Source organism: Lontra canadensis, unplaced genomic scaffold, assembly GCF_010015895.1.
Source record: "Lontra canadensis isolate GAN:19392208 unplaced genomic scaffold, GSC_riverotter_1.0 scaffold13, whole genome shotgun sequence".
In the NCBI taxonomy this organism is placed as follows: domain Eukaryota; kingdom Metazoa; phylum Chordata; class Mammalia; order Carnivora; family Mustelidae; genus Lontra; species Lontra canadensis.
Window position 1 is genome coordinate 7,954,485 of NW_022631007.1, and position 14,677 is coordinate 7,969,161.

At 35.6% G+C, this 14,677-nt stretch overlaps 1 protein-coding gene across 8 annotated transcripts in view; it reads left to right on the forward strand.

Moving 5' to 3' along the window:
- The window catches only part of AGFG1 (ArfGAP with FG repeats 1), a 79,125-nt gene that overhangs the window by 39,713 nt on the left and 24,735 nt on the right, over positions 1-14,677 (forward strand). For all 8 annotated transcript variants that reach the window (XM_032857391.1, XM_032857392.1, XM_032857397.1 and 5 more), the window contains exons 3-5: positions 4,268-4,383; positions 7,844-8,006; positions 9,207-9,360. In XM_032857391.1, coding sequence (XP_032713282.1) covers positions 4,268-4,383; positions 7,844-8,006; positions 9,207-9,360 — 433 coding nt within the window. The remainder of the gene's footprint in view (positions 1-4,267; positions 4,384-7,843; positions 8,007-9,206; positions 9,361-14,677) is intronic.

Genomic DNA, 14,677 nt, shown 5'->3' on the forward strand with positions numbered 1-14,677 from the left:
GTTCTCTGAGCACCTCCACTTTTTTCTTCCCAGCTCATTCCCTCTAATTTCTAACTCCCAGAAACTTTGGTACAACCTGAGGCTAAACTTCTTTGTTGTCCATCATCCTCACCATATCTTTGTTTTTCTCACTTTAGATTCCTTAGTCTGTTATAACCATTCCTCTTTAATTTTTGTTGTATTTTACCTTGGTTAAAGCCAATACTTGACTACTTTCTACCTAGATAGCCAGATGAGGCTGGAGGGAAACACACAACTTTGATGACTGGTTTCATTTTAGTACTCATGACCACACACCTCAGTACTGCTTGCTGTGTTAGTAATTCACTCTCCCATTCTCCTTTAACTTTAAAAAACTGTCCCTTTTCAGTTGATAGTATTTATTATTTTACTAACAAAACAAAAAAAGAGAACTTTATACGTTTCTATCAAAAAATCTATAAACCTGAAAGAGCAGTTTTAGTAGAATGATTGTAACAGAAGCCAGCTTTTCAGGAGCTAAAATGTGAATGGGTCTTAAAGATTTAGAGACTGACAGTTTCCCAGATGTGTCCCTGGAACACTTTCTCTCAAATGAATCTTGCCCAATAATAGGCTGAGACTACATAATTTTAAGAAATACTGAAAACTATATGTAGTGTATATATATGGAAAGGAAGTTTCCATTTGCTGGCCTAGATTTTAGTAAAGCATTGGTTTTCAAACCTCGGCCTATTCCCTAGTTACCCAAAGGGCTTGCTGAGATACGTGGCTGGGCACCACCTCTTGAGGTCCTGATTTCTTAGTTCTTGATTGGGTCCTGAAAGTTTACATTTACAAGTTCTTAGGTGATATTGATGCTGCTGGTCCAGGGAGTTAGAGAGTGTTGTGTTGTGTTATGTTTTGTTCTTTTTTTTTTTTTTTTTTAAGACTCATCTATTTCTTTTTAGAGACAGAGGACATGAGCTGGGGGAGGGGCAGTGAGAGAGGGAGAGATAGAACCCAGAAGCAGACTCCCTGCTGAGCGCAGAGCCTGACTTGGAGCTCTAATCCCAGGTCCCTGAGGAGACCTGAGCCCAAAACCAAGAGATGGGGATGCTTAACCTAGTGAGCCACCCAGGTCCCCCTAGGGAATACATTTTGAGAGCAACTTCACTTAGGTATGAAGGTCCAAAGTTAAATGATAAGAGTGGCAGTTACGGTTAGGATTTTGAGCAATATAGAAAATAGTTATTCTGGGCTAACAGTCAGAAATAAGAACTGACTAACATTAAGGGGCTTTGATAGTGAGATACCGTGAATTTGTAGTGGACCAAAGCAGCTAGTTTTAATGATTTTTCCAGTCAAAGAGTAGGAGCAGGACCATAGCGGTTAGTACAGAATTGTGAGTAGCAGGGCCGATCAGGCTGCTGATGCCAGATATCTATAAAGTTTACTATCAAGTACTTCATCTTTATATTACCATGACAAGTGCCAAGACAGTAACTTAATGATCTTTCTTCAGCTCATCTTCTTTTTATTTATTTGTGTATTTGTTATTTATTCACTGTTTGTAGTTTTAAAAATTGTATATAGTAGTTAATGGGGATTTTTGGAATGTAAAGACTAAATGTTGTAAAGTGTCCTGAACTAATTGTATCAGTTACAGTTAATAATTCTTTGGCTTTGGGCAAATGATTGCCATGTCTCTTTTTTTCTCATCTGGGAATTTTTAAGGTAGAAGAATTAGAAACTTCCAGTCCCCCTTTATATATGTAATTGTAAAGCTACAGCATCTTTCAAAATTACATTTTTGGAGAATCATTAGCCAGGTTTCTAAGGAGAGTCCCATGTGGTTCCTTTTAAGTAGTTAAATAGTTTTTGGAGAAACTGACCCTCTACAGGTTTGATACTATTTCTGGCAGTAAGTTGCATCACCATTTCTGGGGGTCTGCACTTCTTGGGCTTTGCCACTGAAAAATTTTTATAATGATACTGTGTCTTAGGCTAGAACTTAACATGTGTCAGCTAGACTGCCTTAATGATGGTATAGTATCTGTATTGAGCCTGGAGTAGGAGGGAACCACAAGAAACTTTGTCTTGAAACATGCTTGGGGTACAGATAGAGGAAAAGGGTGTGTCCTTTTTCTTTTCTTTCTCCCTTACTCACTTCAGGGAATAGGGTAGGATTGAGGGGTTTCATTCCAATTTCATTCCAATTCCTCAAATCTTTGTTGGGCTCTTTGAAGCTAGATACTGTGTTCCCTTCACAGTGTCATAATTGGTTATTTTTAAAATAATGTAATTTTGGGAACTTGTGGACAAGTTCCTTTTAGTTTTACTGAAGAATAATTAATTACAATAACTTGTGCGTGTTTAAACTATACAGTTTTGATCAATTTTGATATATGTGAAGCTATCCCTATAGTGACAAGACAACATACATTTTCATTATCCTGAAGAGTTTTTTTGTGCCCATTTGTAATGTATCTGCTGATCTGCTTTCTGTTACTATTGAAAAGTTTATATTTTCTGAAATAGAAATGAATGGAATCATAAAGTTTGTACTTTAGAGAGGGACGTCTGGCTTCTCAGTCAGCATAATTTTCTTGAGGTTGATTCATGTGGTTGGCCTGTATGAATAATTTACTTCTTTTAATTACTAAATAGTATCCTACTTGGGTATTCCAAAATTGATCTGTTCTACTTGTTGATGAACATTTTGGGTTGTTTCCACTTTGGAGTAGAACTGTAAAACAACTGTGAACATTGTATGCATATCTGAGTGTGGACATGTGTTTTTTATATTTGTTGGGTAAATACCTAGAAGTGGGATGGCTGGGTCATCTGGTAGGTAGGTATATATTTAACTTTTAAGAAACTGTCAACAGTCTTCCAAAGTGGTTGTACCATTTTAACATTTTTGAGAGTTCCAGTTGTTCCACTTTGTTACCAACAACACATGATATGGTTAATCTTTATTTTTAGCCATCTAGTGGTATCTATGGGTGTCTGTGGAGTCTTGGTGTTTTAATTTTCTGCATGACTAGTGATTTGGGGCTGCTTATTAGTGATATGTGTGTCTTCTATGAAGTGTCTGTTCAACTTCTCTGCCCACTCTTACAAGTTTTTTATAATTGAGTTTTAAGAATTTTTAAATGTATTTTGGATTCATGTTCTTTTAGGTTCTTAACACATTTTGCCAACACTTTTTATCAGTTGGTGGCTTTCCTTTTCATTTTTTCTTTTAAGTTTTATGAAAGAGCAGTAGTTGTAAATTTTGAAGTCCTCCTTATCAGTTTATTCTTTATACTTCTCTTTTTGTATTGTATATGAGTTCTGCATCATTTCATTTCTGTAGTTTTTCTAAAAAGTCAAATATCTTAGATTCTTACTTTTTAGCCATTAGGGGTAAGAAAGCATAGGAGGTAATTATAAAGCTAGAGTTGTATCTGCCTCGTATTTTTGTTATTGTTATTGTACTTTAATTATTTATGATTCTAGTACTTTATATTTGGTTTTTTTGTTGTTGTTGTTGTTAATTTTTTTTTTTTTTTAATTAATCTCTGCATCCAACATGGGGCTTGAACTTACGACCCTGAGATCATGAGTCACATGATCTAGAGGCATCTGGGTGGCATAGTTGGTTAAGTGTCTGACTCTTGGTTTTGGCTGTGGTTGTGATCTCAGGTCGTGGGATTGAGCCTCATGTCAGGCTCCATGCTCAATGCTGAATCTGCTTAAGACTCTTTCTTCCTCTCCCTATGCGCCCCCACTCCCTGCCGCTGTTCAAGCATATGCATGCGCTCTTTTTCTCTCTCAAATAAATAGATAAATCTTTTTTTAAAATAAGAGTCACATGCTCTACTGACTGAAACCAGCTGGGCACCCCTTTTTTGGTTGATTTTTAAATCTGTCAAAGATCCATGAAATTGTTGCTGATCTAATTCCTCTGTTTTATGGGGTGAAGGAACAGAGGTTTATAAAAGTAACAACTTTGCTCAGGGTTTACAGTTTATGGTCGTTTCAAGACCAAAAAGTCCCAGATCCCCTCAAATCCCATTTCATTAGTTGTTGCCCTGTGAGGTGTTAAATTTTTATACCGTTGCTAAGATTTTATTGCATATTGGAATATATTAAAATAAATTTACTTCATTCGTTGCTTCATTTTTCTTTGTGATAAATATTCTCATTGAAAGCAGTGGTATTAAGTAGGTTAGCTTTCTGAAAGAATCCTAATTTTCCCTTAAAATTTCATTAAGTTAAGATGTTGAATTTAACACTTTTGTTTTTTTAATTCTTTCCAAAGGTCTGTAAACAGATTTGGCTAGGATTATTTGATGATAGATCTTCAGCAATTCCAGACTTCAGGGATCCACAAAAAGTGAAAGAGTTCCTACAAGAAAAGTATGAAAAGAAAAGATGGTGAGTGAATAGTTTGTATTTAGAGCAAAGGCTCCCAAATTCACATTAATTATGGGTAAGATTAATCTGAAAACAAAGGAAGGAAATTCAGGTAGATAGGAAATGAGGAAATAGGTATGCAGGTAGATTGATCCTTATTATATTCTGGCATTTTATTGGATTTGGTTTCTAAAAGCCTTGACTTCTACTTATGTCACCTCTGCCAGACAGCAGCTTGTTGCTTATTCCCAGGCCTCCTACCATTTTTTGGAAAGTTAGGGATCCTTCCTTCTAATCATTCTGTAGTCCTATTAGCTTCTCAAGACATTCTAGTTTTATACAGCCTCTTTCTTAAAATCATCATTCGTCATTCATTTAGCAAGTATTTAGCATCTTTTATATACTAAGCACTATGCTAAAGCTCTTGTGTAGTAATCCATCCACTTAATTGCATTTTGCAGTTAAGTCTTTGCTCAAAATATCCTCACTTCTCACCCAAGAAATCATCTTACTACCTGGTTAAGAAGGGAGCCTTTATGCTCCCCTGACTAAATCCATCAGATGTTAATTTTTAAAAAGAAACTAGAACAGGTTGAACATGTGGCTGGTAAAGCCCTTTAAAAAGCAGAGCAGGAAATATGTCTATAAAACTAGTATTCACCTACTCCGGAATCATCATTTTTAGCTATATTAACACAATTCAGTTTACTAAGACTCTTTATTCATTGGTATATATTTCTTTCTTGGGGAGTTAAGAAGATTAATGAGAGAGTCACAACTAGGGGGAATAGATAAGGAGGAAGTAAATGGTTTCTTGTTTCCCTGAGGAGCTGTATTTTAACCCAGGGGATCCTAAGGGAGTACTTGCTATGGTTCATAGGTGGCATATCTCTACTTTTATTCAGTGAGCACAGTAGAAAGAAGTGGCTTTGATTTGTGTGCTCTGCGAACTTTGAATTCTTATTATTCTCTAGAGGAGACTACTTTTTGCAAGGCAAGATTAGCCATAGCCAGGGCTATATTCAGCAGCACTAGATATGTTCAGTATGAATGGAGATAAAAACATACCAGTACAATTTTAAAGATTCTATTTATTTACTTGAGAGAGGGAGTGAGAGAGCATGAGATGGGGTGAGGAGCAGAGAGAGAAGCAGATTGTACAGCAAGCAGGGAATCTGATCTGGAACTTGATCTTGGGACTCTGGGATCATGACCTGAGCCAAAGGCAGATGTTTAACCAACTGAGCCACCCAGGCACCCCTATACTAGTAGAATTTTAGATCAAGAAAGAAGAAAATCTTTGAGAGTGGAGTAATAGTAAAAACATGGTGGCATGAATGATTCTTAAAATGAAGTGTATAATTATCCTTCTATCATTTTAGCTCTTAATTTCCAAGACCTTGTTATCCTATAGTTAGACCTTTCTCCTTGCATAGCTATAAGCCTAATTTTGATTTTTTCCCAACAGTTTTACCAACTCAGAAAGTTAGTTTGAATAGAACTTAGATGGGATTTCAGATGGTTTATCTTTAAGCAGCAAAAGAAAAGTGTGCATTAGTAAGAGTTAATAGATTTAAAACCATTGATTCCCTTCTTGCGTTTTATGATGATAATAATAAAATTATTAATTCAGACCTAACCCAAATAACTGTTAACCTCAAATAATTGTAATTCATGTTACTTTTTCTGTCCTGAGAAACAGGGTGGTAATGACAAGAATAAAACAAATACACAGTTAAAAGATGGGCACCTGTACCCTAGATGGGCTAGGCCCTGTGCATTTTAAACTCACACTTCTGCATCCCTGGGACAATGTAATGAGAGAGCAGTGCAGTGGGTTTTTAACATGACATAAGCACTAGCCAAATGCAGTCTCTCTAAAAATCCTCACTGTACTTAACACCTTGAGGTTATTGTCTTAAATCTGAAGGGGTTTTGAAATTGACCAGTTTTCAAACTCACTTCCTATGCTACACAAGCCTGGTTGCTTTATTTTTAGTCAGGTGAGTGTTTTGAACCAAATAGGTATTATCTGGTTGTATCCTTTGATGAGATTTGACTGTACTCAAAAATTGATATCAGTGAATACACCAAATTACAGAAAAGCATAACTTCCTGTTTCCATTTTCATATCACATCTGTCTCATTTATTGGGAAAGCAGTTGTATTGTTTGTCATTGTTATATAATTTGGTAAGAGCTAACAATTATATAGCTAATAAACCTGTACCAGAAACTGTTCTAAGTATTTACAAATGTTAACTCAGTTAAACCTCCTAGCAACTATATCTCCATTTTATAGATGAAAAATTGGAGGCACAAAGGGTGAAGTAGTTTGCCCTAGGTTTCATAGCTGTTGAGTGGTAGAGCTGGGATTAGAACTCTGTCTCTAGAACATATAGATGCTCTTAACCACTGTGTTTTCCCGTGTCCCCCAAGTAATATTGGGGGTATGGATGGGGAGAATATTGGGGGTATGGTAGGGTGGGACAGAAGTAGAACTATAGTTCTCACATGATCCCAGCCCTGGAGATTAGCATTGGCAATGTGTGGGCATTATGTTCTTACTGCCTCTTTTTCCTGTCTTTATGCTCTTCCTCCTGTAAATCTTGTATTTACATGACTGAGAACAAACCTGAAAGACCTGTGAAGTCTTAGGGACATCTTTCCATGTTAGAACAAGAGTAGCTATGTAGCATTTTATTATACAGATGTTAACCCCTTTAAGTATTTTTCTCCTGATGAATGTTTGATATGTGGCCAGTTTTTTGAAATTATAAAAAGAGCTGATAACATGCATGCACGTGTATTTGTGTTACTTATCCATTAATTCCGAAGGAAACGTTTCTGGAAGTTGTATTTCTGGGACACAGAGCATACTTATCTATATATTTTAATAGGAAATAACAAAATTCATAAAATTTATGCTTGGAGCAAATGTGAATGATATTTTAATTTGCATTTTTATGAGTTTTAAAAGTGTTTTTCATTTCTTTGTCTTCATTTGTGAATAGTTTCTGCTTATTTAAAAATTACGTTGTTATTCTCCTAGATATGTAATAGACTTTTATATTTTAGACTGTTAACTGTAATATAACAAATATTTTCCCATTCTTCTGCTCTTTTCTCAAATGTTATTTATGATCTTTTGATAGTTTAGTTTTTTAAAAATTAAGAGTTTTAACTGTTCATCATGAAGATTAACTGTAGGTTCTCTTTTTTTTAAAAAAACAGTATTTTATTTATTTTCTTAGAAAAATTATAAGTAAATAATTGAAACAAGATTTGTAGTTAGTCTTTATTACCCTTTCTGAGTATTTCAATTAAATACAGTCTGGAGCTATCAATTCTAAGAGGGTTTTGAAATAAGATTAATGTTGAAGTAGTCTCATAAAAAATGATAATTAAGTCTGTCATTTTTAAGCATAGTATTCCCTACATTTTTTAAGTTAACTACCTACTTAATTTTTCATATGTTTTAGGTATGTCCCTCCAGAACAAGCCAAAGTGGTGGCATCAGTTCATGCATCTATTTCAGGGTCCTCTGCCAGTAGCACAAGCAGCACACCTGAGGTCAAACCACTGAAGTCTCTTTTAGGAGATTCAGCACCAGCACTGCACTTAAATAAGGGCACACCCAGTCAGGTGAGTAGTCTTAAGTCTTTGTAGAGGCTTCTACTTAAGGAGGTTAGTGAGTATCATGAATCTGAGAATTCTTTAACATAGTAGCATAAACTTATATGCCAATAGCATTCTATCCAAAAGGTTTATAATAAGTTAAAAGAACCTTGGTTAAGTGGTTGAAAAGTGCATATTTTTGTTCCCTTTTGCTATTGCAAATTAGAGTTTCTTTGAATGCTCCACAGGTTTGTAAAGATTACAGGAATGTTGTTAATAGCTAGCTGTCATATAACATACATTTAGTAAAACGTGTGTATGGTGACCATCATTGTTAGAGCAGAATAGTCTCTGCAGTGGACTTTCACAAGAAGGAATTTCTTAAGCAGTAGAATTTTCTCCCTGCCTGATGATGAAGTATGTTTATCATTGAAACACAGGTGGCTTTGCTTTATATGCCTTATTTTATTTTATTTTATTTAAGATTTTATTTATTTATTTGACAGAGATTACAAGTAGGCAGAGAAGCAGGCAGAGAGAGAGGAAGGGAAGCTGGCTCCCTGCAGAGCAGAGAGCCTGATGCGGGGCTCAATCCCAGGACCCTGGGATCATGACCTGAGCCGAAGGCAGAGGCTTTAACCCACTGAGCCACCCAGGCGCCCCTATATACTTTATTTTAAAAAACTAAACAGACCGAAGTCTTTTCATAACTTGGTAAAGTTTGTGTTTCTGCACTTTATTAGAATTGATTCAGCTATGACAGATTCGTTCCTGTCTGGCTTACAACGTCTGTCCTACGCAAGAGTGGTTCTGAGGTGTAGTACTATTTGAATTAAAGCCTACTGTTTTTAATAATGCATACTTGGGCATCTGGATAAAATTACAGTTTTCACAAGAGGTTGGAGTAAAAAATAATTGTACTCTTCCCATCATGTAAAGGATGTATTTTGTGAAAGCCTCATCACTGTGCTCTTAGCAGTAAGTCTGTCTTGTGTTAGAAGGTGTAACAACTGTTATAATACAGTATGTCTTTGCCTTTGACTTTGCACTTAGAATTGAGAGAGAATTTGGGAATAGATGTTGAAAATATCAAAATTATTCAAGACTACAAGTAAAAGATTATGTAATCTTTAAAACTGTGTTTTAAACGTGGTGAATTGGAAATAGTGTTATAAAAATGTACCTGAACTGACCAGAAGCTCTTTATAGTTAATATGTGGTTTATAGTCCCCAGTTGTAGGTCGCTCTCAAGTGCAGCAGCAGGAAAAGAAGCAGTTTGACCTTTTAAGTGATCTTGGCTCGGACATCTTTGCTGCTCCAGCACCTCAGTCAACAGCTACAGCCAATTTTGCTAACTTTGCACATTTCAACAGTCATGCAGGTATGTGTTTTTTCTCCAACAGTTTTTTGCCAGACACATGTATATAGCACCGAGAAACATCTATTCTTTTTAAAACTTAAATATCAGTAAATGTGTTACATTGAGGGGGTGGGCCTCATAGCTATTGAGGTATAATATGTAGCCATTATGCTTTTTTCTTCCCCCAAAGATTTTATTTATTTATTTGACAGAGAGAGAGAAAGCATGCACAAGCAGGGGGAGTGGCAGGCAGAGGGAGAGGGAGAAGCAGGCTCCCTGCAGAGCAGGGGAAGCCGGACATGGGACTTCATCCCAGGACTCCGGAATCATGATCTGAGCTGAAGGCAGTGGCTTAACCAACTAAGCCACCCAGGCGCCCCAGCCGTGGTGCTTTTTTAATCACAGAAGAGATTATACCTAATGTCAGACAGATAGTGACATGACCTCTTTCCAGAGAAAAATGGGAAAAGACTTTTTAATGTATTTTTTTACCCTTTTAATATATATATATTTTTAAAGATTTTATTTATTTATTTGACAGACAGAGATCACAAGTAGGCAGAGAGGCAGGCAGAGAGAGAGAGAAGGGGAAGCAGGCTCCCCGCTGCCCAGAGAGCCTGATGCAGGGCTCGATCCCAGGACCCTGGGATCATGACCTGAGCTGAAAGCAGAGGTTTTAACCCACTGAGCCACTCAGGTGCCCCACCCTTTTAATATTTTTATTTAATAATAATTTTTTTGCGAAAATTGCGAATATTCAAAAGCAGATATTTATAACCCTTGTGTGCTCATTGCTTATGCCTAATCTGATTTCATTTGTCATTCTATTCATTTCCTTTTCTTACATTATTTTGAAGCAATTTTAGACATATTGGTTTATCCCTAAATATTTTATATATATCTGTAAAACAGAAGAACTTTGTTAAACATAACCACAGTAGTGTTACCACTTCCTAACTAGTAATAATAATACTTATTATTATTCATTAGTCAGTGTTCAGATTTTCTATTCCAGTTCAGAGACACACACACACACACACACACACAAACACACACACACAGAGGTTATTCAGATAAGGTTTACACACTGTAGTTGTGACATGTATCACATAGCCTGTGGGTTCTTCCTCCATCTCATTTTTCTCCTCTGTTATTTGTTGAAGAAATCAGGTTATTTGTCCTGCAGACTATTTAGTTGATTTTACTCTGAATTTGTTGATTGCACCACTGTGGGTTCCCTTGACAGGTTCTTCTCTATGTATTCTCTCTAAATTGATAATTGGTTCTAAATATATGATCCATTACAGGTTATATTTTTGGAGGGGTGCAAACTTGGTATTTACGGTTTAAGAGGCACATACTAATGATTATTTCTGTTTTGTAAGGTGAGCTGTTGATGCTCTGTCCCTGGGTCCATTATGCAAAATGTTGATATTCTAAATTTATCATTATTTCATTTATAAGCTGAAATATTTCTTTAAAAATCTTTGGTTACCCAGTGGTATAATTTGTATAGGAAAGTTAATATATAATTAATTCTGACCAGTCATATATCAGAATGGTTGAAGCCCCACCATATTTTAATGATGATCTGTTTTTTGTTTCATATCATTATGGATTCATAGATTTAATATTTGCTGCATCTCAGATCTGTTGTCATTATTGTCTTTATTGATGTTCATATTATCCTGTTTTTAGAGTAGCAATATCTTCAGGTTGGCTCTAGAAGATACAACTTCTTTTTTATTCCCAGACTTAACATGTTTGTTACAAAGAGTTAAATGAACTTCACTGGAAATTAGAAATTATGGAGTTTTGTTTTGTAAATGAATATGTAAACATTGCAGTTACCTAGGTAATATTTAAAAGTTGATTATTAAAGTATAGATGTAGTTATTTGTGCCTTTCTAATTGTAATAGTAAATAACTGTAATGGACAATGAATGGCATATTGTAGTGAAAAGAAATAGGCTTTGGATTCAGAATGAGTCTTTAGAGTTGTTTCTTAATGCTTCCTTCTACATTTCTTAAAAAAATAAGTTCTGATGTAAATGGTCTGAAAGCCTACATTGTATTTATATCAGAGATATGCATGAAATAATCTTTTGATTGCCAGTAAGCTTTGTGTATGTCATAGAAAGTTTACCTGTTTGCATTTGTGAGTGGTTGAGTAAGCAACAAACCGAATGTGGAACACTAAAATTAAGAATTGATTTAGTCATTTTGTAGCCGTTTTATTTGATTATTTGAAACTTTGCTTTATATTTTTGCATGTATGTTTAGTGTATTAGCTCATTTTTTTTTAAAGATTTTATTCATTTATTTGCCAGTAAGCTTTGTGTATGTCATAGAAAGTTTACCTGTTTGCAGACAGAGATCACAAGTAGGCAGAGAGAGAGAGAGAAAGAGAGGAGGAAGCAGGCTCCCTGCGGAGCAGAGAGCCAGATGCGGGGCTCGATCCCAGGACCCTGAGATCATGACCTGAGCCGAAGGCAGAGGCTTAACCCACTGAGCCACCCAGGTGCCCTTAGCTCATGTTTTTTACTGTTTCGTTGTCACTGATTTTCATAACTTCAATTAAATAATCAAGAAAAATTCAAGACTATCTTTCCAAAACTTGGATTTTCACTATTTTGTTAGCATAGCAGAAACTAGCACTTAACAGAATTGATTTCCTACTTGTATTTTAGAACTTACTTTACCTTCTTTTATTCACCTGTGAGATTGTGATGCCATCCCTTCTTTTTAATTTGACGACCGGGCTTATATAGTTGGATAATAATGGTATGAAGTATAACACACACACACACGTATATATATGTTTTATATATATATACACATACACACACCCAAAATGTACTGTTTAAGGTAGTTCAAAAAATTATGGAAAAGCTGCTCTTCAGCCACATTTCTTTCTAGCCAGCATTAAGAGTTTTTGTTTTAAATATTAATGAGAAAAAGTAAGTATTAATGAAAGTATTTTCTAAGGGCCTGCTACAGAAGGAAATTATGGTGTAATTTATGTATGTTTGTTTTAAAAAGGGATCCTAGGATGAAGAGGATATCTTTCTCAGCAAAGTTTATACTGAGAAGGGTAAGAAATCAGGAAGCTTAAGATGTTGGGGCTGTGGTAGGTGAGCCCCCAGCTCTCTGTTGCCACCTGTTGCTTTTGAATGCTGGCAAAAGGAGTTAAAGAATCTAAGAATATAGAGTGAAACCTTCTGTAATTCATGAATAGTTTGCATTTATTTCGATTTTATACTTAAATACAATTTGGTGTGACTGATAAGTAACTACCAATTTCTTTTGTAAATTTTCAGTTTATTTCATGTTTCCCTTGTGTTTTTGTCTTTAAATGCAATTTGTGAATATTCACCATTCAGGGAATTAATGCTATATTCTTCCAGGTAGCCTTGTTAGCCACAAATAGGTAGCCAGAAATAGTTATGTAGGCCAGTGCAGCTCCACAAGCTGCTTTGTACCATGATTCCACTCATAGCATCAATAACTCCTTTAAAATGCTCTTTGAAAATAATAGCTATTATTTAATTGTAGAATATGTTAAAAAAAAGAAAAGAAATGAAATGTGTAATTTTATCAGACTAATATAAGATAGATCTTAACTATTTTGTCTCTTTTCCGCATGTGGTAGAAACGGTAGGAAAGAGGAGTCTGTGAGGATATAGTTTAATAACCACGTCAATTAGGTCAGGTTGCCTAAGAGGAGTAGTTTTTTAGCCTGGAGTTCTTATTTACAAATATACCCTCAAATCACCTTTTTTTTTTTTTTTTTTTTTAAAACTCCATTTGATCCCAGGAGAATAAAATATATACACATACTACAAGAGGAAGCTAAGAAAATTAATAATTTATTTCCTCTTTTTCCATTCTGTCTTTTCCCCTAGCCTTTACAAGAACCCTGAATCTTTACTTTTCCATGTATGGACCACATGGTCCACAAATGTCAAATCATTGATAACTGAGTTGTCACCCTGAAATTTTTTTTTTTCTTTTTTAAGATTTTATTTATTTGACAGAGATCACAAGTAGGCAGAGAAGCAGGCAGAGAGTGAGGAGGAAGCAGACTCCCTGCGGAGCAGAGAGACCTATGCGGGGCTCGATCCAAGGACCCTGGGATCATGACTGAGCTGAAGGCAGAGGCTTTAACCCACTGAGCCACCCAGGCGCCCCGAAATTTTTGTGTTTTTTAAAAAAAGTTTTAAGATATGTTTATTTGAGAGAGAGATGTGCAAGTGAGCAGGTGTGCAGCGGGTGGAGGGAGAGGAGGGTGAGGATCCTCAAGCAGACTCTCCCAAGGGATAATGACCTGAGCCAAAAGCTGAGTTGGACACTCAACCAACTGAGTTACCCAGGCACCTCTTTAAAAACTTTTTAAGGTGAAAATTTTCTCCTGTACAGATTGATATGACAAATGGAACTTTTAACAGCAAATGATAATTATTTAAATATGCCAATCTAGTTAGCATTATTTTATAGGGAAACCTGTTATGTTTGCAGATAGTTTAATGGCTTAAAAGCCAGACATCTTCATCCGAACATTCTGGTTGACATGGTATGTGAGGATGTTTGTCAGTGGTGTGGTTATTGCTGTGTTCAGGAAAAGTCAACTTCTACAGAAGTATTTGTGCAGTTAGAAACGTAATTAACTTACAGAATTTAATAGTTATTTTGCTTGGTAATAAACATACGACAAACTTATGAACTATAAACTGTCATTGATTTTTGTCAAACCTTGTACTAGGGGTGTTAAACTTCATTGACTTGCCACCCAGTTAACACGAGTGAGTAATACAATGAAGGAACCACGTGCAAAGGGGGATGTTCTAATCCCCTGTTGCCACATGGATTCACAGGCTCAGGATTACTAGATACACTGATTTTCTTTTAGGAGAAGCAAGAAAGTTACTTATTTAATGTGAAATGTTCTCTTTCAGGTGTTGAGGTTGAAAAATTTAAATGTGTAGGTGAAACAAATTCAGCTGAATTTGATGAAGGCAGTCCGTTTCTACTCTGGTCTCTGTTTATCTTCCTTTCTCCTGAGTACCCCTCTTTCACTGGAGATGAGAGACAGTTTTCAACAAGGTTCAGGCTCATTAACTTTAGTGCCTTAAATTCTTAAACTGAGATTACTTCTTTGTGGTCTTTGAGATAAGATTATACTTAAAAAGCATATTTCCTGTTTTGTCACATTCTCTCTTTGTATAGAGATTGCTTGAGGTTCCAGATAGTAAATTTTGTATTATTGAATTTATTAGTGTTTATTTTCCAAAATTGTGGTTTTTAAAATTTCATTCTATGCTACTTAACAATTTTAAAA